Genomic DNA, 22,924 nt, shown 5'->3' with positions numbered 1-22,924 from the left:
TTTTAATTTAAATTCTTAATATAGATCTGAGGAAGGAACCCCAGTCATTCTTTAAGGAGAGGGTTCCAAAATGAAGGGGAAAAGGAGAGGGGGGAGGGAGGGAAAGCGAGAAGGAGGAAAACAGAGACTGAGACAAAGAGAGAGAGAGAGATTGAGAAAGACAAAGACGGAAAGAGAGAGAGACAAAGACAGGGACATGTAGATCGAGAGAGAGACTGACAGAGAGAGGGGGGAGGGAAGGAAAGAGACAGAGACAGAGATAAAAACAGAAAGACAGAGACAGAGACAAAGAGAGACAGAGATTGAGAGAGATGGAGAGGTGGAAAAAGAGAGAGACAAACAGAAAGACAGAGACAGAGATTGAAAGAGACAGAGAGATAGAGAGAGAGACAAAGACAGAGAGAGACAGATGGACAGACAGAGACAGAGATAGAGATTGACAGAAAGAGGGGAGAGGGAAGGAAGAGAGAGGGAGAGAGACAGAGACAGAGATAAAAACAAAGAGACAGAGACAGAGATGGAGAGAGATAGAGAAAGGTGGAGAGGTGAAAAGAGAGAGACAAAGACAGAGACAGAGATTGAGAGAGACAGAGAGATAGAAAGAGAGACAAAGACAGAGAGACACAGCTGCACAGACAGAGACAGAGATAGACAGAGATTGACAGAGAGGGGAGAGGAAGGGAAGAGAGAGGGAGAGAGACAGAGACAGAGAGATGGAGAGAGATGGAGAGAGGTGGAAAGAAAGACGGAGAGATAGAGACAGAGGGAAACAAACAGAGATGATTTTTATGATATATTAACCCAGAATTATATTGTTTTATATCTTGATTTTCTTTCTTCGATTTCTATAAATATTACTTCAAATTGCCTTGGGGCAGAGGGCAAGGGAAAACTCTACTATTCTAGATAGCTCTCCCTCTTAAGTCAGAAATGACTTGGAATTAGGTTAATCTAAAACTAAATAAAATGGTTTCTGGCAGACTGGTGGCAAACTTAATTCCTGACAGTATTAATATTTTTCTTTTTGACACAATGATCTTATGAATGAATGAATGAAAAAGTGAATAAAAAGCACATTGTGCTAAGTATTCAAGATGTAAATACAAAAGTTAAAATGTTCCTATCCTCAAAAAGCTTTCATTCTAACGGAGGAGACAACACATTTGGAAGCATGTTGGCCTGGGAAAGGAGCTATAGATTGGGAATTCACCAAGATTATGAACAGAATAACAGAGCAGTTGTTACCACTCTTTCCAGGAGTTTTGGTGGATAGATTTCATTAGAATTCTTTCACAAAGAGAAGGCATGTGGAGAAAATGGCCGGGGAAGATGTTCTGAACCAGTGGCTTACCACCTCCCATGTTTGGCTCTTGATGGTACAGTTTAGAAAGCAACAACAGTGGCAGTGAATAAGGGCTCTTATCTTCTTGTGGCCTGGTCCCTCAGTACCCTCCTGTTCTCCCAGAGTCCCATTCCTGTGCTACCCACATATTTGCTCTCCATGGTCTCAAGCCTGTAATTAGTCAGCTCAACATGGCATGACCTTCTGCCCTCCAGTCTGTCCTGCCACTTTGTTTTATACTCTTCCCAATTCTTAGTCCCGGATCACTCCCCCCATCTGCCTTTCCTACTCCTGTTTCCCCCCATGCAACCAATTAATATTATTTCATGCAACTTGGCCTTGAGGTTCCATAGCATTGCTCTTATCTGTCTTTGATTGAGAGTCACAATCTTTACAGCATCTATTTGAAAACTCTTCAAGCCTCCAACTTTATCCACACCCACATAGCCTTGGGAAATGACCTTGTCTCTTACTGGAAGATTAAGGCTGCTCACCATGAGTTCCCCTTCTCTCTGCTTTCCAATTTTATCTCTCCACTGGCAGGGCGAGCTGGATGTTCTAATTCAGCTCTATGTGCCCTTGATTTCACCCCCTCCCACACTCTTCAGGATCTTGTCCTATTGATAATTTTCTCTTTCCAACCCTGATCTCTTCATAGCTGTTCTTCTCTCTCTCTTTTTTTCTTTTTTCTTTTTTTGCCATCTATAAGCATGTTCAAATATCCCCATTCCTTTTAAAAAATATGAAAAAAAATCCTTTCCTTTATACTAGCTTGCTCATTTTCTCCAAGGCCATGCTACTTATTCTACTCCCTATTGGTCTCTGCCCCCACTACTTTATTGAAACTGTCTTCTAAATGACTCAAGACTTTCTCTGACTTTTCTGTAGTACACAACATTACCAAACACCCACTCCAAGCTCCCTGGAGCTTCTATGACTACTCCTAGTTCCTTGCTTCCTCCATTTTGCTTCATTTTTCTTTGCCAAGGAGAATGATCTTTGCAATGAAAAAATGCATTGATCTGATGCATTGCATCAGAACAAAAATAACCAATTGGTAATTGTTACCCAATATAAATACATTGATAATAAGAGGGTATAGTTGTTCTTAATGGATTTAAATCCCCTGGGTTCAAAGAACTCCATTTTGGGGTCCTGAAAGACCCAGAGAATATGATTGCTGAGACCCTATCAGTGGAAAGATCTTGGACAAATTAATATCCAAAGTTATCTTAACTTTCAAGAAAAGAAATGGAATTGTCCATAAACTACCATTCACTGAGCCTGACTTTAATTTCTGGCAATATTCTAGAACGTATTATTAAAGAGATGGCTAGTGACCATCTAGAAAAGGAAACAGCAACACAAAGAACCAACGTAGCTTCATTAAAAATAGTCTCACTAGAGTCACTCAATAACTATTTTCCAACAAGAATCAGGGCAACATTATACAGTTTATTTAGATTTTATCAAAGCATGCAATAAAACGCTTCGTGTCATTCTTATTTAAAAAAGATGATGAAATGTGGACTAGACAACAGGACTTAGGACTGATTAAATAGCCAGACACGGAGAATAGTGATTAATGGTTCTAAGTCAGTTTGGAATAACATCTCTAGTGAAGTGCTTCAGGGATCTCTGCTTGACCAAGTGCTATATAATATTAGTGCCAATGCCATCAAGGCATCAAGGACACACGGATCAAATCCGAAGCTGTTACCGGTAACAGAATCAAGAACCCAAAAGGACATGAAAGGTTAGAACACTGAAATGAATGAGCAGAATATTAATAGGAACCGATCTAAAGTTTTGTATTTAGTCACAAAAAAAATGAACTTCAGAAATAAAAAGTGGGGGAGGCAGACTTAAATAAGCATTCACCTAAAAATCTTTGGAGGTTTTGCCCACGGGCCAGATTCGGCAGCTGAGGATGTTTATCCCCCTCACCCAGGACTATGAAGTTTCTTTATTTAAAGGCTCACAAAACAAAGTTTTTGTTTTTACTATAGTCCGACCCTCCAACAATCTGAGGGATAGTGGCCCCCTATTTAAAACGTTTGAGGACCCCTGTATTGCAACCTCAGCAGGAGCTTCCCCCAGAAACTTCATTTCCCTTAAAAGTGTATCAGTCCCAATACCATCTCCTCATGAAGCCTTCCCTGATTGCTTCAGATGAAAGTCTCCTTACATGTTCCTAAATAACTTCCCTCCACTATATTCCACATCTTCTATTATACTTCTTGGTGTAATGACTATGTATCCATTTTTGTGTCTTTGTAACTCCAACTCTTAGCACCATGATTTGCAACACAGGAAAATGGCAAAATGGGTGGAAGATTCATGTTATATCTCTGACATAAACTGGCTGTGAGATCTTGGGCAAGTCACTTAACCCATCAGCGTTCAAGGCAGTTCTTTAATATTATCATATTGCCAAGAAAATATGATCTGGATGAGGAAAGAAAGACCCTCATTAGAGCTCATTGCAATGACTTTCTTAAAAAGAAAAAAAAACAGCTTTTACTTATAGAGCACTTTCAGGTTTGTACTTTAACCCTTGCTTGGTACATAGTAGGTGCATAATAAATGTTTGTTGATTATCCTTATAACAATCTGGTGCTATGAATATTTTTATTTTTCTAATACAGAGGCTTAGAAAGTGATAAATCATTTAAATTCTTTGTTTAATTTTCCTCATCTGTAAAAAGGAAGGCATGGGAATAGATGACCTCCTTTCCAATTATTATTCTATGATCCTATGTGTTGCTCACGTCACAAATCTAAAAAGTGTCAAAGGCAGGGTTTGAGCCTGGTCTTATTGACGATCCGTCTAACACTCTTTGCACTGTGCCAAGCTGTCTCCTAGGTGCTTAATAAATGTTTCTTGAACTGAATCGTTTAATGAATAAAAATTACAAGAATGAATTATTTATTGACTTTTACGAGAAATGATTGAATTATACCGTGAAAGGTTAAATGAATCTGAAGGGGGAGGAGGAGGCAGGTAACTAACTTTTCAGTTACTAAAATCATTGTCAACCATTATATTCTTTCTGGCTTTAAATCTTATCTTTGTCTGACCTTGCACCCTGGGATGCGGCTCTCCCTTTTGCAACTTTTTAGCAAAACTTGTATTAAATTAATGTTTTCAAATCCCTCAGACCGCCTCCATTTCCTCCATAGTATAGCTTGCTATCATTTAGGTGACAACTATGACTAATAATGGACTTATCCAGGACCTTTCATCATCCTTGGTAGAAACAGGCAATCACATAGAAGAGGTAATCCAATTAGTTAAGGATGAAATAATACTACCTCCAAGTCAAAGTTTGGGGTCACAACAGAATCAGAATATCATTGATGAAGAGAACTGTAATGATTACTCCAACCTTTCATTTAGCAGAATGGGGAAATGAGGCTCAAACATGTGACAGACTCTCCTCTGAGAAGTTTCTGTGATCCTGCCCATTTGAGGGCTCTTGACTTGGTATCCAGGAACATTTTAAAAAATTTTAATCATTGTCTCAATAACTGTAATTTTTAATGCATTTTCTTTAAAAAAAACATTTTAATATTCATTTTTATTTTGAATTTCTAATTTCTCTCCAGATCTGATACATTTTCAAACATTATTTTGAGAAGGGGCCATAGGTTTCTCCAAACTGTCAAAAGGGTCCTTGGCAAATAAAATGTTAAGAACTTCTGTCCCAGTTACTAATACTTTAATCTCCAATTATCTTGCACCATTATATAGGGTCCAAAGGCAGGTAACATTTAGTCATGTTATTGTTGTACAGTTATGTCCAATTCTTTATTAATTATATTTGAGAGGTTTTCTTGGCAAGGACATTGGAATGGTTTGCCATTTCCTCTTCCAGTTCATTGTACACATGGGGAAACAGAGGCAAACAGGATTAAGTGATTTGCCTAGGTTGAATGTACTTATCTGCTAACTGTTCGAGGCCAGATTTGGACTTCTCACAGTGATTTCCTGATTCCAAATCACTTGCCTATACTTAGTCATTTTTCTCAATATTCTATCCTCTTCTTCTAAGAATTTACTCTCCTTGAGGGAGGAGGGATGGTTTTTCATTTTGTCTTTGTATTTTTCATTTTGTCTTTCCTCATCTAGATCATACCTTCTGGGCAATATAATATTATTAAAGAACTACCTTGAACTCTGATGGGTTAAGCGACTTGCCCAAGATCTCACAGCCGGTTTGTGTCAGAGACATAACATGAATCCTCCACTTAGCACACGATGCACTGAATACAGGAATGAATGAATGTATCAGTGAAAAAAATTATTTGTTAAGGGCTTATTATGTATGAAAAACTATGCTAAATTCGGGGGGGGTGTACAAACAGAAATGCAAGACAACTCTTACTCTCAAGGAGAGCATGAGGAGATGCTCTCATAGAAACTCTTAGCCCCAAGTCAAATGGACTTGCCTCAGGTGGTAGCCAACTAGACAGTGATGCATCAATTAAAATTCAATCGCTACTGAGAGAATGCTATCTGTTTCTGAGACTGGATCATTAGACAGTGTCAGGGACTTTGGCGGCAAGAACTGTGTCTTCTGGGACTTCAGAATTTTGCCCACTGGTTGCTGAGGAAACCAGGGCTGCAGCACCTGGAGAAATTGGTGTCTGGCTGCCTGCTTGTCCACAGAAAGCTATTCCCTGGATGACATCTGCAGAGGATGGGCTCGAATCAGGGAGTTGAGAATGAGTAAATAAGGTGATTCATCCAAAATCACCCATCAAATTAGTGATCTATTTGAGCTAGAACTCAGATCTCCTGACATGCTAATCTTCTTTCAGTATAAAATTATATTTAAATAAAAGGAAATGCTCAGTAGAATCTGAGAGTCCATATAGACTCAGTCCACAAGAGCCTAATGTTATTCTGTTCTCAGTCACACAAAAAACTCCTTTTGGAAATTTAAGCATCAGTCGGGGTCTGGACCTCTATTTTTCCTGGGGATCAGATGAGGGGAAGCAAAGAGTCTTGGCTGATGGCTATAAATTTAGCAGATGAGCTGAGCTGACCCCTGAGGTCTCACATTCTATTATTCTAAGGACTAACTGGTCAGAGGGCTCCATGAAGTCCCCTTTCCAAGGAAAGGGGTCCTCAGGTAGCAGAGAAGATTCTAATGGTCTATTTTCCCATTATTTTTAAACTCTCAAACTCTTAAGATTCTTTGATGGAATTCTAAGCAGGCGGTGATTGGCACCTGTATGCTGCATCTTTGGATGCATGTACATATATTAATTTCTTATGCGATGTCTGTCACAGACCTTGCTTGGTACTTGATATATTATCCCCATTCCCTTTTCCATCTCCCCCGTGTAATTTCTTGGTCATTCTCACTAATGACTTGTCTGAAATAATCTGTTCCCAGACCTGGACTGATGGCGTGCCTCTAGGAAGCACCCCTATTAGTCTCTTCAAAGGAGCACAGATAAATGGTTAGGATAGGGCTGGCCTCTGGAAATACATTATATGAGGTCTGTGGGACCCCACGCCGGAGGTGTCTTGCTGTAATATCTGTTCTGCTCTGTTAACCATTTACACCTGGAGCTGGAGCTCCCAACTCATACCTAGCTAAGAGGCAATTGGGATTTTGCCTCGGAGCACTGAAGTTTACAAGGTGCTGACAGTACTCAAACCTTTCAGCATCACGGAAACAATTGAGCTTGGGAGCTAGTTAGCAAGAATAATTGGTTAAAATAGGAAGCTATCATTTGGTGTCCTATCTCATCCCAAGGGATCACTTCCTCATCTGCCTTTTCCCATAGCTCCCTTTCCAGTCCAACTTTCTGGAAAACAATTTGGAATTATGTGGGGAAAACTCACTAGTGATCTCATTATTTGGCATATGGTCCCCTCATCGTGTTGTAACTTCTGGGAACCATGGGGTATATAGGCTGTCATACATCCATTCTACCTTTCCTCTTGTCCCCCTTCCCACCCCCACCCCCCATCAGAAGCCTATTTGCCCCAGACCCATGTTATATTACTTGCCTGAGCTATAAATGAAAACTAGTTTGGGCTCTGGAAGTCTCTAGTCATGTCCTTATCAGAAAAGTAGAACCCAGGCAGGTGGGTGCTCTCTAGTGTCAAAAGTAACTTCCCATCATTCCTTGGAATTTATAGCACCATGTGATTAGATAAGGACCTGAAGACTGAAGGATTACTGAGGGACTTCATCTGAATGTGTCTGGAGAATTTCCTTCCAAAGCATCCACCATGCAGAACCATGCTAGGGGACAGAAGCGCCTTCCTGAAAATGGCTGCCCTTTTCAACAGACACCCTCCCCTTGACCTCCATTGAAACTGCTCTACCGGGATATTTATCTTGGTCACTTTTCATACCAATCGGCTGCTTTGAGTCAGTGACCCTTCCTTGCCCAAACCCTCCAGGTAACAAGATGCACAGGTGAGTTTGTCCAAGCCTTCAAAACTCAAGGCAAGGAAAATACCATTGCATCTTTTCTCTCAATTAAAGTCAGGGATGAATGGTTCTGTGGCCCTTTTTTGTCTTCTCCACTTTTTATTTTTCACATAAAAAAGCTTGTGGGTATGTGGATGGATGTAACAAAAGATTATAGTTGGTCTCTGGTGACTCCATTTTTACTTTCTTTTTAAGAGAATGAGACTAGTATCCTTTCTTCTTAGAAGTACTCTTCATCTAACCTTCAACACAGGCTATCTCTAGCTAGTTTTTATGAAAATCCACTAAAAGACATTCTCTGATGCATGCTTATTGTATTTATCTGTCTCTGAATATCTTCCATAAGATCCCATCCAGTTATTGAGGTCAGGTTAAAGGGAATTGGAACCCTTTGAAGCAGAGAACCCAACGTTGGCTTGGCAGAACAGTTTCATATTGAGTTGTGATAGTTATCTCTTTCTGAAATCCCCCGGCCAAGGGGGAGTCGATGTGTCTCTATCCACCTGAATATATATCCGCGGCAAAGTCGATTCAGCATAAGTGAGTGAATCTTAATCACCTGTGGCGGTCTAGGGACAACAGATGCTTTGGTAAATATGTGTCTCTGATAATAGAACACACTTGACTGAATCTAATCTGCAGGGGTATGATTACATTGGAGTAATAACTCCCTAGAATGTCTTTGCCACAGTTATAGCACCCTGGGAGAGCTAAGTATGAGCAATGCATAAATTAATCCACCCTATAAAATGTTTACTAGCAGTCAGCTCCACTGGTCATGCAATAAAAGCATGTTATTTGACAGCAAATTAATGCATTATCTATGTGACCCAATGAAAGGTCAATTATTTATATTTTTGTTGGACTGATGTATCCTCTTGTAAAATCAGCCTGTAATGTTTTTAATGTTTCCCAGAGAATGCAATTAAGTGCACAAATGAGTGTATTAAAAATGATCTTCTAAACTCTCCAATCCCATTCGAGCACAGTGCTGAGCTCACAGAGGGATCACTGAATAGAAACTTGTTGCATGGAGTTGACTGGAGGATGCTGTTCTCTTATCTGTTGTCTAGTCTGGAGGGCTGATCACGTTGCCTAATTAAAGAAACGATCTTTTTGATAATTGCCTTGGTGACTGGGTAAATGATCTGAGTTCTATTTTGGCTTTATCTACCCTAGAGATTTTTGTTAGCAAAAACTCAGACCCAATCTACTATAGTTGTAAGAGAGAGCTATAACTAGGGTAAGGATAGTTGGCCTTTGCCTCGGGGTGCTAAATCCAGAGGGTTCCTACAGTATCCTTCAATAGCATAAAAATGACAGAGCATAATTTAATCGAAATAAGAAGCTACCAGAGGGCAGCTTGGGGGGCAATTCTACCTTCCATACCATTACCCTGACCTCCTATGTGTAGCAGCCTCCCAGAAGCAACCGTGCACCCCATTTGGATTCCCCCCATCCCATCTGAGAATCTGCTTTGTGCCAGTTGCCCAAGATAATAATATCCATTACAGCTGTCCTATCAGGAAATATCTCAATCCTCTAATATTAGTTATCAAAGTAATTTAATGGTAGAATGGAAAGCTTTGCAATAAGTCCTTAAGACTCATTCCTTGATCAATTCAGCAAATGTTTATTGAGCACCTACTATGGGCAAGATTTAGTTATGGATTTTTTAAAAATGCAAATTATAGGCTATGCTGAAATGGTGATTTATCTTCATGGATATCAACATACTCAAGCAAAGCAGGAAGCAGGGACTTGCCCAAGAAGGATTATGGAAATGGGAAACCAAATGGACCGACACCATTTTCACTATTTAGGGACCTCCCTTCACTGATGAAGGCTGGCACCTTGCCTGTGACAATTCAAGGAATGACTTGCTCATGGTCACACAATTAATTTGTGTTAGAGGCATCTGGACTTGAATCCAGGTCATCTGCTCCATGATCCTTTCTAGTTGTAAGATAAAAGCTCATTAACACTCCATCTCCCATGTTCCACCGCTTAGCACAGTCTGGTCCTCAAGTCTGCAAAAAATACTCTGTCCCCCTCACTCACACCTCAGCAGGAGGCATTTCCTGGTCTCCTTCGCTTCCAGCTAAATGTGCCCCCCCATTTATATTTTGCATCGACCTACAATTTATTGGTATAATTCTGCCCCTTAAGACTGTGAGTACCTTGAGAGCAGGACATTGTATTTTCCCCTTCCTTTTGCATCTCTACTTGGCACAGGGCCTGGAATATAGTAAGTGATTAATAAACACTACTTGACTTAAATTTAGACTCAATCATTATAATTTGTGAAAATTCAGATGGGGCTGGGATAGATAAAAAGTAAACATGCCGTAAAAGTATTTGCTTTTTTTGTAAAAGTAAGTAGTATTACAAAAGATCATAAGGGTAGCTAATTTCCTCAAGAGGAGAACTTGAACACAGCTCTTTATGATCCCAAGACTGATTATTCATCTACTACAGTAGCTACCTCATTTTTTCTTGCTAAGTGTGAAACAGGCTTGATCCTGCTTTTCTATCCTTTTATCAGCTGCCTGGATGAATGGATGGATGGATGGAGAATTGGATGGAGTAGGGATAAAGGAAGAGTCAGCTTCAGAGATGTGGGAAGAATGTGGTCACTTCTTTCAGAGGAACTGGAGCTTCAAACCATGCAGCCCATTGGTAGAAGGACAACTTCCCTAATGTGCTCAGCTTCTGGGACTTAGAACAGCCTGGGAACACTCATCTGCCTTGCTAGGGGGTGAGGAGGTGCTGGAATGCTAGGGCTTAGAACACAAGAGTCATTTAAGCCACTTTATCCAGTGATGGCTGTGAATGAGAAGAATGGGGAGTCTGGGGAAGGAGGGATGCTCCTGGAATAGTAAAGTTCGGTCCCTGAGGGAGAGATATTTATGGGGGAAAAAACAGAATGGAGAGAAGGTTCTCAACTCTTTATACTCCCTCTAATCTAGGAAGGATATTTATCATAGGGTTTTTGTTGTTGTTTTTGCTGAGGCAATTGGGGCTAAGTGATTTGCCCAGGGTCAGACAGCTCTATCCACTGCACCACTTAGCTCCCCTATCATAGCGTCTTTTTTAAGGTAACTTTGAGGCAGGAAGGAAAAAGGTGGAAAACAAAAGGGGGAAGGAGGAGCAAGAGAAGGGCTGCCCGGCTGGAGGGGCAGAATCTCTGCCCTGGAGAAGCCGAGGCTGGATGGCACTTGGGTGAAAGCAGAAACCAGTCTAGTCCTGAGCCAAGGAGCCTGGAATGGAGATCTCTGGATTCGGAGCTAGAAATCCGGAGGGCGCGCACACTGCATCTCTGTTACCACCTGTGTGACCATCACTCCTCGGCACCTCAATGCCCTCATTTGTAAAGTCTGGAGCTTTTTTTTTTAAATCCCGCTTCTAAAGCGCGTGATCGTAGAAGCACTTTACTGTTCCTCACCTGTGCCTTCCCAAGGGACTCACTCTGGGAGAGGGAAGAGTAAGAGGGGAGAGGGAAGGGGAAACGGCATCAGTTGCCATAGGCAACAGCCGCGGGAAAAGCCTGCAGCTCAAACCGCACCTGCAGCCTCCTCAATGAAGTGGGGAGGAGGTTAGTGACCCTGAGAGGGAGGACGAGCAGCTGAGACTGGGAGCGGGAGCCCTTGGGGGGACCCCCTTCCCCCGCAGCAGCGAAGGGTGGCAAGACCTTCAGGCATTTACAGCAGCGATGGAAACCCCCTGGCACCTCCCTCCCCCTTCCACGCCCTTCCCAGGAAATCAATCCACAAGGCTTCGTTAAATGCCCACCGGGTGCCACGGGTGCCGTGTGAGGCTGCAAAATAAGACATTTGCTTACCCTCAAGGAATTTACATTCTGTTAGTAAAAGGGAAAAAGCAGGAGGTGAGGGAAGGGGAAGGAGAAAGGTTCTTATGAGCAATTCAGGGGGCAAAAATTTTTGTCTCAGTTTCCTCAGCTGTAAAATGGGGATAATAATAGCACCTACCTCCCAAGGTTATTGTGAAAGTCAAATGATATAATAATTGTAAAACTCTTAGCATAGTGCCTGGCACACATAAAAATGTTAATTATTATTATTATTATTAGTTTAGAGCTAATTGCTACTAAAAAGGGAGGGACAATCTAAGTCTTCTGAAATTTTCGCTGAAAATATCTGTGATTCAGTCCCAGCTTGCCTAGAGACTAAGATCCTCTCCCTGTCCACCCTTATGGCTCATCACTCACCTTTCCATTGTGCCCCTCCATGTCTACCCCACCCTCCCCTGAACCTTTCCCTCTTTGCCCTTTTCTTCTATTTTGTGCCTTATGGAACCCTTAGTTTCTTGTTAACAAATAAGCTTTCATGCTTATTCCATCTTCTGGCATTCATAAAAATCTGCCTTACTTAGGAAACAGTGACCCTTTTTCTCCAGTCATACCATCCCTCCTGCCCTCCATTATCCTGGGCCAGTAGGCTTCTTCTTCATTATTGCCACTCAGTAAATTCTAGTTAATTAATGAAATGTCAATCTCATCAGTTCCCATGGGTTCAGCTGTCAGCTCCTTACAGATGAGCCCCAAATCCACATATTTGGCCATCATCACTCCTCTGAGCCCAGCCTTGCATTTCCAACAGCCTGTTGGGATCACCACCTGGATTGTCCCTGAAGAAAAAGTCAACATGTTTGGGAAAATCGGCTTTATCTCCCTTTATGACCTCTAACCTTATAGCTAACTTCAAGGTGACCATCATTTTCCCCATTGTCCTCATTCAGAGTTATCGTTACATTTTTTTCTCTCATACACCTACAATATCCAATATGTTGCCAAATCCTGTTGGTTCTGTTTATATAATATTTCGTGCACCTGTTCTTCCTTCTTCTCACACTACAACTGCTCTCATCTAGGTCTTTAACACTTCTCCCAGAAAACAATGCAATAACAGCTTCCTGACTGGTCGCCCTGAATCAAGCCGGTTTCTTCTCCAACATGTTCTCCACAAAGTTGTCAAATTAATATCCTCGAAATTCTAGTTTGATCACGTTCCTCCCATACTCCAGAAACTTCACTGGTTCCCTCTGTATCTCAAGGAACAATACAAATTCCTTAATGTAACATTAATCATTTTGTTCAAATATATGTTTCCAAGCCAATTACAAACTCCTCCTCCTCCAAAATTCTAACTTTTATTCAAACTGGCTTATTTGCTTTTTTTCCTCTATGAAGTTCCATCTCTCACCTCCATTCCTTTGTATAAACTATCCTATATGCCTTTTCCAGATTTCATGTATCTCCAGAGAGGTATGAAGTCTGTTGGTCAGTAATCCTTTGGTACTTCCATCAGTTCAACAATACCTGGAACTGATGGCTTCAGCAACTAAGAAGGAAGGTAACAAAAGGAAGGAGTAATATAAAGACAACTGTACTTGTCAGGACAAGTCAGACTTCGGATGTCATCTGACTTTCCTCATTTTGTCTCCTCCAAATCTCTCTCCTTCCAAGGAAATACTAAGGGCTACTTCAGCTTCAGCTTCTCCTACCCCAAACTACTAAACTTAACTCATATTATTTATTTCTTTTACCTCTGAATAAATAAAAAGATATATCCATGGGGGAAAGGATATAAAGGTATATTGTGTCATCTGTGAATCTGATAAGTTTTCCATCCATGTCTTTATCCAAGTCACTGATAAAAAAATATTATCATGTTTTGGAAAATAGGCTTTTTCTCCCTCTATAACCTCTATCCTTATGACTAACTTCAGGGTTACCATCATTTTTCCCGTTGTCCTTGGAGACCAGTCCTTGGAGAACTCCTTCTAAATTGACATCAAACCACTAATGATTATTCTTTGGATTCAGCTATTCAATCAGCTTTGAATCTATATAATTTTGAACTATTATCAAGCATAGAGATCCCGATCTATTTCTGAAGAAAAACATGAGAGATTTAATTAAATACTTCCAAAAATCTATGTAAATTATATTTAGAACATTCCCTTTATCTTCTAGTCTAAAATCAAAAAAGGGAAAAAGAAAAAGAAATAAAATTATGCTGGTTTGATATAACTGGTATTGAAGAAGCTAGATTAATTATTGATAATCAGTGATTCTGTTCCCGATGTTCACTATCTTCTTTGATAAAATATTCTCCATTGTTTCCCTGGGCTTATCATATTTAGACTCTATTCTTGTCCTTTTAAAAAATAAAAAATAAATAAATGGGACATTTGTCCTCTAATCTTGTGGTATCCCTTTGGTTCTGAGGATTGTGAGAAAGCAGAGTGGCAGCTCTATCTGAACTGAAGACATGGGCTGATCTTTTATTTTTATTTTTGGCCAATGTGTCAGATAGTCAGAAAACAGCAAGATAGGTGAAAACTAAGGTTGGGCTTTGTGTGAAAGGGTGTGTTTGAAAAGGAAAGACAAGGACTCCCGGGTAGAGAAGACTTCTAGTTTACATGTCAATCATTTCAATCACATCCAAACACGTCTTTCATACGTTTTATGGCCAAAGACAGAATTTTAGTTTATGTTCACAGGCAGAGAAGACATATTTTCAAATTTATACATGAAGTGTATGCAGCTGTCATGCATAATGTAATCAACAAAATGCCTGGTCTCAATCCAATTAAAAAAACCCAATTATTATCATTAAAACTGGACACTAGACAAGGCACTTAATACTTGTTGACAAACACAAAACAAGTGCTTAAAGAAACAAAGCATGTCCTTTTTTTTCAGGAACATGATGGCAGCAATGATGGAGGGAGAGAGCTAATCTCAGTCTAGAAGCCCCTGGGTTCCAGTTCCATCTTTGACACATACTAGTTCTATGATCTTAAATCAATCAAATGCTGGGCTTGAGGTCAAGAAGACCTGAGTTCAATTCTACTTCATACCTACTGAAGTATAGAAAACAGCTCACACACAAAAAACAAGATAAAATATGGTGAGTTCCACAAAGTATGTTGAGGATTTGGTAATGGGAAAGACCTAATTTTACAGAAAGCATAATGAAGGAGATAGCAATTGAGAGAATCAGGATTTGGGATGTCAAGGATGAGGAATGAGCCATCTAGGTGGGTGACTCAGTATGTGAAAACGCAAGGAGGTGGGAAACTTCAAGGAATGTTTCAAAAACATCAGGGTGTTCAATTTTAGTGGGATAATGAGAGAGAATTGTGGGAAAGGCTGAATAGCACAGACATGAATATGAGCATGAAGAGCCTTGAATATCAGTCTAAGCAGCTGGTCCTTAATTGGGCCAATGGAGGACCACAAAAGATTAACAAGATTAACATGATCTGAGTAAAACATTAGGAAGATTACTCTCAAAGTGAATTGGAGAGAGAAGAAAGGAGCAAAGTATGTAAATATAATTTACATAGATTTTTGGAAGTATTTAATTAAATCTCTCATGTTTTTCTTCAGAAAGTTTCTAAAGTGATTGCATTTATTCTCCTAAACTGTTTATAATAGCCTTTGTGATCTTTCCTCCATCATTTAATAATGAAGCAAAACTTTTTTTTCCCATTTACTAAAGTAAATTTCAACCTAACCCTTATCCAAATTTCCAGACTTTGAATGACTGAGGTTCAAATTCTTGAGAATGTTGTTGTTAATAAGGCAGATGATGGGCTCACCTTGGAGGTAGAAAAATCTGGGTTCAGGGTGTGCCTTTTACTTACACTAACTGTGATCATGGCTAATCACTCAATCTAAGCCCAGACTTTGTAAGATTATTAGATGCATTTTACAATAGAATTTTCCCATCCTGATGAAATCATAGGTGCAGCTTCCCAACCTTCCCCCTAAAAAAAACCCTCCAACCCTGACTGTAGAGCTGAAATTGTAAGCTAAAATATGACTGGTACTTCATCCATTTAAAAAAAAAATTTTTCCTGGAATGTTGGTGAACAAATAATCAATTCACTTCAAGCATTTATAGTGCAACCATTATGTGCAAGGAGAAACCCTGTGGGTTAGTTGACAGCAGGCTGGACTCCTAAGCAGGAAGACCTGAGTTGCAGGTCTGTCTCTGACTCAGACTAAGTACGACCACAATTAAATCATTTAACCTCTCTGTGCCTTAACAATTACAGGGATTGACTGATATGCATCGGTAGAGACAGTCTCTGGATGTGGATTAAATTCAACATCTAGATCCCTTCAGAATAAGGCTCTGGGAATATAGGGGTAACACAAGTTTGATTCTCAAATTGCTCGCTTCCTATGGTTTATTAAGGAGAAATCAACCTGATGCTTGTGAGTTATCACATTTTTACCATTTTCAATAAAAACATAACCCCTGCTTCAAACACACACACACACACACACACACACACACACACACACACACACACTGCTCTTTTAAATCATTACAGCTACATTTAAAACCTAATTTTAATGTTCATTTTTTAAAAAAAAATTTCCTTTGTTGTTGATGCTTTCTGGTGACATCTGAGGAAAACTAAGGGGGAACAGTTACGAGCTTGGAAAGATGAAACATTCCTTTATCATAATGAATGGATTTGGGTGCTAAGTGTGAATGCTGATGACCTTTTGAAAATGAATGGCTGACCCAGAAACTGATGAGAATCAGCCAGATCAAACGAGGCAGAAAGAGGCTCAAAGAAGCCTTTCCCAGTCCATCGGGGTTTGCTGGCGATGCAAATTCCTTTTATAATGAAAAGAGACAAGATGGTCAGTAGAAAACAGGAATGGGAACAAATAGGGCTAAATCGTGGCCCGATCTCCTCGGCCCTTCTTCAAGGGGCCAGTGTGGTAACTCATACTGTCATGCATGCACAAGGCTCTCAAACACTTGCCAGCAGCCAATACAGATCTGGTTTGGGATAGGGACAGAAGCCAGCACCATACCTCTTCATGAAATGTCTCCTGAAGAAGAGTTTGGGGAGGAGCTTGGTGCAATTGATTGCCTAACCATAGGAATTTTTTTTTAGGAATGGGAATAACATTAAATATATATGTATTAGGAAATAGGAATAACATTATGATTGCTGCCAACAAATAATGAAAAATATTTCAGAAAGATCAATTAAAGGATTTTGGGGGAGATGGGAAAGCAGCAAGAGGAGATTTAACTTTTCTACTCTTCCACAGAGACTTGTTGCAAAACCAAAATGTTATTTTTCTCAGCAACTTTTTAAAAGGGAAAATAATGGATTTGAATTTAAATTTAAAAAGGACTTCCTGGGAAATGAATAGTTTTCTCATCCAGATTAATATTGGAGCAACAATGGATCAAATGAGATATTTGTAAAGTTTTACAGTGACTTTACAGCATATACTAAGTTCTCTTGTAATGCTGGGGAAACTGAGGCAGGAGAGAGATTAGAGAATTTTTAATATTTTATTAATTGGAAAGTATAACTGACTGGACAGGACTCTCGTCTCAAATTATCCAGTCAGACAGAGATAGAGATATACTGGGACCAAGGAATCCATGTTGGTCCCAGGGCTGGAGGAGACTGTCATCTCAAAGAATCCAGCGTCCAGCATCCAGCCTCCAGCTATGAATGGGAGAACCCCAGCTTCTTGAATACCTTTTCTCTGAACAAAGGAAGGGGTAAGAAGCTCGGGATAGGGGAGGCCATAAATCCTAAAAACCCAGAGACAGGATGTCTGAATACACAGAAATAAAGATGTCAGTGAGGTATCTTGGAATATTTTAGAGGGATATTGTAAATTCTTGAGGACAGAAAAGAGTCAGGAGGTCTACTCTCTCGTTTATCTTGCTAACAATTTATAACCTTAGAGCAAAGAGTCCTCAGTTTAATGGGCCGGGGGTGGGGGAGGGTGGGAGGAGTAGGGGTGGGAGTGGGGGTTACAATTTAGGGGATTGAGACAGAACAGTTAAGGAAATGGAGACAAGGGAAACTAGTGCAGGGAAACTGAGTCAGGAGTATATTTATATACTCCCTTCCCCATGGAAGGTAATCTCAGATAGTAGACTCTAAAGGAAAGAAGGGAAACTGGGAAAAACCTTCTATTGATGGTGAGATTTGAGTTGAGTCTTGAAAGAAGTCAGGGAAGTCAGGAAGTTGGAGTTCCTAATTTTGTTTTCCAATCCACAAATTACTTTCCTGCACATAGAGTCCTTCCAGTGGAATGTAAGCTTCGTGAGTACAGTAGGGAGCGCATCATTTCTGTCTTGGTCTCCCTGTGCCTTCAACATTGGCACAATGTTCTCTCGGTGAGGTCCTTTCCCATCTCAATCCTCCATGCAGAAGGATAACTTATCTTTGGGAGCTGCCTGGGGGCAGGAAAACACTGAAAGGCTCGCTTAAAATAACACCAGCAGTCTGAGTCAGAGCTAGGACATGAGAATTTTCCTGCTTCTGAGGCCATTTCTCCATCTCCTGCACCAAGCTACCTTGAACATGTTAGGCGCTTGATAAATGTCTGTTGTTAAATTAAAATGTCCATCTGTAGGAAGGTCAATTTGGGCTGATTATTCTGAGTTCTTTCCTCTGCCTCCAACTGTTATGTTCACGAAAACAATTACAACAGCAGCAGCAGAGGCAGCAATGCTACTAAAGTCCCCTTTTGATTCCTCATCATGCCTTGGAAAGGACCCTGAGGTGTCAAAAGCGATGGCCAGAAAAGAAAAGGCTCTTGTCTTTTCAAGGGATCACAGATTTGGGATTAGAAGGGACATTTCTACCAAGCTCAGAAGGGTTTGGATAGAGATACAAAAATGAAATATAGAAATATATACATATATATGTATGCATGGATATGTTTATGCATATATACATACATAATAAAATATATATACATACATAAATAAATGCATAAACATATCCATGCATACATATATGTATGCATTTATATATGTGTAGATATAAATAAATGAATAAACATATCTATTCATACATATATGTATATTTTCTATATTTCACATATGTAAAGATATATACATTCATAATATATTTCTATATTTCACATATATAAATGTACATATATATGCATATATATAAATGCATAAACATATCCACTCATACATATATAGGTATATATACATTTTTCTATATTTCACTTCTATATTTTCTATATTCAAACCCTTCTGAGCTTGGCAGAAATCAGCAGCACCAGGGTTCAGAGGAAAGGGTGCTGTATTTAGAATCAGAAGCCCTACATTGGGAAAATTACAAAGTCCTTTTAATAACCCCCTGTCTTTTTCATTCTCATCTTTTATTGAAGTTATATGATGTCACATCATGTCACTATATTACGATTGCTAAGGATCTGGAGGGCAATGGAAAGACATGGTGGGTGTGAACAGTGTCGTAAAGATGTTCTTAAAGAAATATTGAAAAGGAAGGGGGATTGATGATGTGGCGAGCAGGAGAGCTAAGTAATGGGCTACCCAGGTGTTCCATGGGCATCCAACATGGAGGAGGGGGCGGTGCTCCAGCACTTTAAGTCCAGCTCTGGCGTAGAATTTGTGGGAGAACAAGGGCAAGCGAGATGCCTTGGATAGGTTGAGATTTGTGCCATTGGAGGGAATAACCTCCCTCCCTTTGGTGAGGACACAGATGTATTTAAATATCTGAGTAATGACATTTTTAATAGGAAGATAAGAGCCTTATGTTATTGTGGTAATAATGAAAACTTTCCAGGTGCAATGATGATAATCTGTAATAGTAAAGTGATTAGAGACCATAAACCATGGGAAGCATTTACTCAAATGAACATTCTATTCTCTAGAGTCTTCTGAATCTGTTTTGCCCTTTCAGTTTAAACACAACAGCTCTTCTCTGTTCAATCTAAGAGACAAATGCCGTTGTATACGGGCGAGGATCTCAGGTTTGTACGAGAACAAACAACGGACGGAGACTTGAGTCGGAAAACCTAGATTCAAATCCTGCCTCTTGCCCGTTGTTGTTGTTCATAGTCACTTTTCAACTCTCCACGACCCAATTTGGAGTTTTCTTGGGAAAGAAACTGGAGTGGTTTGCCATTTCCTTCTCCAGCTTGTTTTACAGATAAGGAAACTTAAACAAACAAGGTTAAGTGACTTGCCCAGGATCATACAGCCACTAAGTATCTGAGGTCTGGTTTAAACTCACAAAAATGGTTCTCCCTTTCTCTAGGCCCAGTTATTTGTTGCATATATCAAAGCTTCTTAAATTATGGGTCATGAGATCACATAACTAAATGGGAGGTCGCAAAATTATGATATATTATCTGTAAATGTTTGATTTGTATATCTATTTTATATATCTACATGCCCGGGAGTTGAGTAAAAATTTCTTGGGCAAAAACCAGTTGTTAATGGAAAAAGTTTAAGATCTATATAATCTTAGACAACTTTACCTCCTTAAGTCTCAGTTTCCTTCCTCATCCGTTACAGATTAAATAAGCCAAGTATGTATAAATAGTTCTCTATGAAAAGTAAATGAACAAATTTCCGATTTTCTTTACTAGTCTAGGAAGAAAAAAGTTAGTAGTTATCAGAGGAGCATAATAACCCTGAGAGACAGGAAGAAAAGCAGGACTAGAAGTGAGACCAGCAGAAGGCTAGAAAAGCTAGGCTGGGAGTGATCCCAGAAGCCTTGGAAGCATGCTATTGCCTTGAAAAGAAAGTTTTCTGTGGCCATTTTATCCAAGAAAAATGCAGAGACCACAATAGCTCAACAGCCCAACTTCAATGGAATTGCTGAGGCTTCACACTAGCTTTGAAACCATTTCCCTCATCCTTTAAAAAAAAAATTAAATATAGTTACAAATCATGTGGTATTAAAGTTTGTGCTCCTTGATCTAGGAAAGCCTAGCACCTTTACCAATTCCATTACTTTAATGAGCCCCAGAATGAAATCCATTCAGAACCTTGGCTTAATACAGACTTTGTCATGCAGTACTTCATAATAACCTCTTGAAGGGCAGAAGACTAATTCTCAAGGATTGACTGAGACTCTGTGAAAATTCTATCACCTGGTAATATAGGTGAGTTGAATGCTACCACTCTGAGACAGCCAGGAGAGTAATGAAGATGGGTGGGGGGGTGGGGATGGCAGGGGGTTGGAAATATAAATAGACTATTGCTGAAATTTAATTAGAGACGGCAAATGTTAATAATAAATTCAATTAATTTTGGCCTTTGATGCGGGAGAAGAGACGGGATAATAACTCATTTAAAATGCCTCAATTAGCAGTCTTCTTTCTTAAAGAATGATTTATGCCAATAATGGACTAGCGGAGTTCTTCACAAGATTGTTCCAAATCCATCCTTTCTTTTAAAAAAAAATCATAATTTCCAAGGACATGTTGCAAGAGACACAGCAAATTATTTCTTATAAATTTCCATTTATTATTTTTGCACATTTACTTGCTAATTGTTTGTAACCTGTTTTTGAAGGCAAAATAGGTTCAAAATATCTGACCTACCACGTAGAGACCAAACTTGAGGCAAAGCGATCCATCTTTCTGAATCTTGCACACGCTTTTGTGAAGGTCACTTCTAAGTTTCGGAGATATTGCACCCTCTCTCCTGCTCTCATTCAAATTGGTGATTAGTCTTCTACAGTGTTCTTACAGAAGGAGAAATAAAAACTACAAACCAACCACTAGTGAGTTTTAAGCACCCCCATTCAACCACATGCATTTAAAGGTTTTGAGTTGGGCTTTTTGGTTTTTGTTTTGTTTTTTGTTTTTTGCTGAGGCAACTGGGGTTAAGTGACTTGCCCAGGATAACACAGCTAGGAAGTGTTAACCATCCGAGATGAGATTTGAACTCAGATCCTCCTGACTTCAGGGCTGGTGCTCTATCCATTGTGGCACCCAGCTGCCTCTGAGTTATCTTTTTAAGAACAAAGTATAAACACAGAAAAGAAGAGGGTCTTGTAAAAAGGAATGTTAATTTCCTCCACTTTCTCTCTTTAACAAAACCTATCGCCTAAAATAAATATTACTGTCAAGGATGCATTTTAATTCTAATTCCTGATAGCTTAAATACTTGTCAAAAAAAATGCTCCGGAAGCAATCTTAGTATTTTGAGAGCATTTTGGGGCGCTTTGTAAAGCCGGGCTTGGATGACAAGAGTTAGACTCAAAGATGGAGTCTTCCAATGGCCCCAAGGCAGGTGAACAGATACTAAATAATTCAGGGATCATTATTACTTACATGAGAAGCGGAAAGGTCTCGCTCCCAAGCCGCATTGTCTCACCCCTTCCCCATAAAAAAGTCCATACTGGAGCTCCCCAGTAAACTTCTCAAGCTCTTGGCCAGAAGCATTGACGAGCAGGGCTCCGGTCTTGCAGAGGATTTTGGCTTTGACCCACAGCTGCGTCCCCAAGGCTGTTATGACTCCAAAGGAGCAGGCAAAGCTCAGGAGACCAGCAGTGCAAAAGAGGACCTTCTTCTGTTGGCTGGGCATGGCTGGGGACCAGGCAAAGCTTCAGAAAAAAAAAAAAAGATGGCTCGGAGAAAGGGCACTGTGCAACTCATCCGATGCCCATCACTGAAGATTCACAACTGAACGCCCAGTGCTCTGGGCCAGGGGAATCATCTCCTGACCAGTGTCCTTGCGCTCCAGCATTCCGAATATCCCTTATCTCACCCTTTCCCCTCCCTCCTGCTCTATTTCTTCTTGTCCTTCAATTTGGGAACCTGGGAGGAGGAATCATCCGTAAAATGCAACTTTGTAAACTGCTCTGAAGTTTCCTCCTTCTCCTCCACTTCCTCCCTTCCCTCCTCCTCCTCCTCCAGCTCCTCCTCCGTGTCACTGCGTAACAAAGGGTTTAGATAACAGATGGAGTCCTCTGTGTAATTCGATGAAAGCCTCCTCTTTTCTCATCAGTCTTTTGTCTGATTGGATGAGCTGAAACCTCTAGAAATAGGGTTGGCTCTTCTAAGTTATCAGCAACCTGAGAAGTTTTTTATTATTATTTTTTTCTTATTGCAGTTTTAATTGAGGGAAGGCAAGAGTAAAGGGGACTATATATAGAACACACACACACACACACACACACACACACACACACACACACAGTTCCCCCCTCCCCCTTTGTATATATAAAGTCTTACCCACTTAAACCAAGAATTTTCTTTTCTTTTCTTTTTTTATTATAGCTTTTTATTTACAAGTTATATGCATGGGTAATTTTATAGCAT

The 22,924-nt window shown here is 40.0% G+C and overlaps 1 protein-coding gene across 1 annotated transcript in view; it reads right to left on the bottom strand.

Moving 5' to 3' along the window:
* CLRN1 (clarin 1) overlaps nt 1-22,494 on the bottom strand; it is a 47,115-nt gene extending 24,621 nt beyond the window's left edge. The window contains exon 1 of the mRNA XM_051983277.1: nt 21,935-22,494. Coding sequence (XP_051839237.1) covers nt 21,935-22,187 — 253 coding nt within the window. The 5' untranslated portion in view covers nt 22,188-22,494. The remainder of the gene's footprint in view (nt 1-21,934) is intronic.
* Between the last annotated feature and the right edge of the window lie 430 nt (nt 22,495-22,924).

Source organism: Antechinus flavipes, chromosome 3 (assembly GCF_016432865.1).
Source record: "Antechinus flavipes isolate AdamAnt ecotype Samford, QLD, Australia chromosome 3, AdamAnt_v2, whole genome shotgun sequence".
Lineage (NCBI taxonomy): Eukaryota > Metazoa > Chordata > Mammalia > Dasyuromorphia > Dasyuridae > Antechinus > Antechinus flavipes.
This window is presented reverse-complemented; position numbering and strand designations above follow the sequence as displayed.